This window comes from Hipposideros armiger, unplaced genomic scaffold (assembly GCF_001890085.2).
Source record: "Hipposideros armiger isolate ML-2016 unplaced genomic scaffold, ASM189008v1 scaffold_0, whole genome shotgun sequence".
Taxonomy (NCBI): Eukaryota; Metazoa; Chordata; class Mammalia; order Chiroptera; family Hipposideridae; genus Hipposideros; species Hipposideros armiger.
Genome location: NW_017731350.1, coordinates 11,076,094 through 11,079,921, shown reverse-complemented (window position 1 = coordinate 11,079,921; position 3,828 = coordinate 11,076,094). Strand labels below are relative to the sequence as shown.

Here is a 3,828-nt window from a genome sequence, read left to right as displayed (position 1 = left end):
CGGGGCCGCCCTGCCGGCGGAGCTCGCGCACCCGGCTGCCGAGTGCGTGGATCCCGCGGTGGTCTTCCCCTTCCCGGTGAACAAGCGCGAGCCCGCGCCGGTGCCCGCGGCCCCGGCCGGTGCTCCGGCGGCGGGCCCCGCGGTCGCCTCCGGAGCGAGCGCCGCAGCCCCAGCTGGCGCCCCGGTGGCCGCCCTTTCGCGTACCGGAGGCCGCCCGGCCAGCGGCGGTGACCACAAAGCCCTCAGCACCTCGGGAGAGGACACCCTGAGCGACTCAGGTAAAGACCGAGCCAGGGTCCCGGCTGCCTTCCTGGGGTGCTGGTGCAGGGGGCTGCGCTCCTTTTGTTACTGTTTATGGGTTTGGTTTTAGGGGAGAGCGTTTTGGAGGTCGTGCTGGTGGCTGAGAGGTCGATTTTTACAAGCCGATCCTGGGGTAAGGAGGAGAGGTTGAGTGAAAGCTGCCAAAAGGGTGTTTTCCAAAGTCTCACCTTCACTGAAGTTCCTTCCACCCACTCTGGGACCCCCCAACTCCACCACTGGCTCTCGCCCTGTCCCCCACCTGTCTCTCTCCGCAGTGCAATCCGAGGAATAATATTAGGAAAAGTTGAGTGGCTAAAGCCGTGTGGGGGCTTAAGGGGTCTACGGCTGCATGGCTTTGGCAGAAACCTGTTAGCCCGGGGGTGGGGGTGGCGGGAACGGACTGGTGTCCAGGTGAGGGGTGGGGAGACACCCCGAGAAGACAGAGGAGTTGTGCAAAATCCTGTTTAGGGCACAGGAAGTTAGAGGGAGATGGCACAGATGGCTAGTGCCAATTTATCTTATTTTTCAAACCTGGGGACTCTTTCCCCCACTCAGTGGGTGGGTGGGCTATTTGCTCGCGTACGTGGCCAGCAGGCGGCGATATGCTGGCCAGCAGGCGGGCCAAGGATCTGAAAGGCTGGGGGTGGTGGGGCCACCCTTCCCTCCATTCAGCAGCTGGTGGCAAGTATACAACAGCGGCTGTGTACATTTTCAAGGGGCTGCCTGTACATTGTGCAGTGTGAACTGAAGTCCAGTTTTGTGTTCTAGCCAGAATTCCAGGACTAATTTCAGATCCCAGTTGTATTTTGTAATCCAGCGTCCTTCAAGGTGAGGGCTTGGAGGGTGGACACTTAGCCAGCCCTACCAGAATGCACACACCCTGGAAAGACTCATTGATAAGTTCTATTGTGTGCCTCTGCCTGTCTTAAACTGAAGGGTAGGGCTAAAAGGAAGACTTTGCCTGGGGCTCTGAAGAACTCGCCAAATACTTGCACGGCCCTTGTCCTTGGACCTGGGGCTCCCTTGAACCTTGAAAACGAGTGTTTTCAGAATGCAGGCAGATAAAAAGCCTAAATTTCCTTCAGGGCTGAGGACGGATTCAGCTGAGGCTCCTGGAAGGAAACTTGGTGATAAGCCTGCAGTTTGAAAGCGGGTCTGTCCCTTTAATGTCTGTGCCTTGACAGCTCTCGGGTGAGGAAGCACTTCCTTCCAACAGCTGTCTTCTTGGCAGAAAACCAAAACATTGGCTTAAAGGGACCCACAGGCTGGAACAGCCTCACATTTCGGCTTTAGAACAAATCCTACAATTGTTCAGCTTTCCGGTCCCCTTCAGATCAAGCAGAAGATGTGTTTTGATTTTCATGCTTGCATTTTAAACAATAATTGAGAAGAGGGGAAAATGCACACATAATGACACACGTACTTTTTGTTGCTGTTATTATTGGTGACTTGGAGAAGAGGTGCTCCCACATTTGGGTTAAGAGCTCCTGTGGATTGTAACTTTGTAGTTAAGATTTGATCTTTGCTAGACAAAACAAGGCTTCAATTGTTCTTCAAGTTTAAGGACGTAAAATCAAACTCAACCATGTGTAAAATCGCTAAATGAGGCTCCTAAAAGGAGGACCCTCAATTCTTAAGTGTAGAGATGGAAATATAAATAAGTGTATAGGGTGGACTAGTGATGATGTTAAAAGCTATCATTTATTGAGCATCTGCCTACTAGGCCCAGGTCTCTACTTGTTATCTGTCTAATCCAACGCTGTGGTATTATCCCCATTTAGTAGCTGAGCAAACTGAGGCTTAGAAAGGTTAAGTCACTTGCCCAAGGGTCACACAACTAGTGTGTGATGGAGCCAAGATTCTGTCTGACCCCAAAGCCCAGGTTCTTTTTGGAAGCTGAAAATGCTAGGAGTATGGGGAAGAAAAAAGTATTTGCAGATATATGTAATTTAAAAAGATGTAGAATACATTTCTGCCAACAGCTATGTTGATGGACTCATAATAATAGCAAACTATGTGCCATGGCTTGCTGTAAGGTTTTGTGTGTGTGTGTGTGTGTGTGTGTGTGTGTGTGTGTGTGCGCGTGTGTCTCACCCCTGAGAATAACTCCCATCTTGTTCTCAAAGATGATGACGATGAGGAAGAGGAAGACGAAGAGGAGGAAATCGACGTGGTGACGGTGGAGAAGCGGCGGTCGTCCTCCAACAGCAAGGCTGTCACCACCTTCACAATCACTGTGCGTCCCAAGAGCGCAGCCCTGGGCCCAGGGAAAGCCCCGTCAGGTGACCTGATCCTCAAACGCTGTGTGCCCATCCACCAGCAGCACAACTATGCTGCCCCGTCACCCTACGTGGAGAGTGAGGACGCGCCGCCCCAGAAGAAGATTAAGAGTGAAGCGTCCCCACGTCCCCTCAAGAGTGTCATCCCCCCAAAGGCTAAGAGCTTGAGCCCCCGCAACTCTGACTCAGAGGACAGCGAGCGCCGCCGGAACCACAATATCCTGGAGCGCCAGCGCCGCAATGACCTGAGGTCCAGCTTTCTCACGCTCAGGGACCATGTGCCAGAGCTGGTGAAGAACGAGAAGGCTGCCAAGGTGGTCATTTTGAAAAAGGCCACCGAGTACGTCCACTCCCTGCAGGCTGAGGAGCACCAGCTTTTGCTGGAGAAGGAGCAGTTGCAGGCAAGGCAGCAGCAGTTGCTAAAGAAAATCGAACACGCTCGGACTTAAACGTTTCTCGAAACTGGACAGTCACTGCCACTTTGCACATTTTGATTTTTTTTTTTTTTTAAACAAACATTGTGTTGACATTAAGAATGTTGGTTTACTTTCAAATCGGTCCCCCGTCGAGTTTGGATCTGGGTGGGGAGCAGGACATGTGGGGTTTGTTCTGCCCAGGACCTCGGGAGAGGGCCTGCATGATGGGATGCTGGGTGGCCCTTGAAGTTCCCTCCAAGTCACCTCCAAGACGCGGTTGAAGTTCGTGACAGTTGGGAGCCTCTGGGGCTGTTGAAGTCACCTTGTTTGTTGCAAGTTTCCAAACAACAGAAAGTCCTTCCTTTTTACAATGGTGCTTTAAGTTCCAGCAGATGCCACATAAGGGGTTTGCCATTTAATTAATACCCCTGGGGAACATTTCTGTAAATACCACTGACACACACCCGCCTTTTATATACGTCCTGGGTAATGAGAGGTGGCTTTTGTGGCCAGTATTAGACTGGGAAGTTCATGCCTAAGTACTGTAATACCTCAATGTTTGAGGAGCATGTTTTGTATACAAATATATTGATAATCTCTGTTATGTACTGTACTAATTCTTACACTGCCTGTATACTTTAGTATGACGCTGATACATAACTAAATTTGATACTTATATTTTCGTATGAAAATGAGTTGTGAAAGTTTTGAGTAGATATTACTTTATCACTTTTTGAACTAAGAAACTTTTGTAAAGAAATTTACTATATATATATGTATATATATATATATGTGTATATATATATATATATATATATATATATATATATATA

The 3,828-nt window shown here is 49.7% G+C and overlaps 1 protein-coding gene across 1 annotated transcript in view; it reads left to right on the top strand.

Annotated features, from left to right (window-relative positions):
- The window catches only part of MYCN (MYCN proto-oncogene, bHLH transcription factor), a 4,296-nt gene extending 562 nt beyond the window's left edge, over nucleotides 1-3,734 (top strand). The window contains exons 2-3 of the mRNA XM_019656135.1: nucleotides 1-278; nucleotides 2,427-3,734. The exon at nucleotides 1-278 is cut by the window's left edge and continues 30 nt beyond it. Of these exons, the coding sequence (XP_019511680.1) occupies nucleotides 1-278; nucleotides 2,427-3,028 (880 nt within the window). The 3' untranslated portion in view covers nucleotides 3,029-3,734. The remainder of the gene's footprint in view (nucleotides 279-2,426) is intronic.
- The last annotated feature ends 94 nt before the right edge of the window (nucleotides 3,735-3,828 follow it).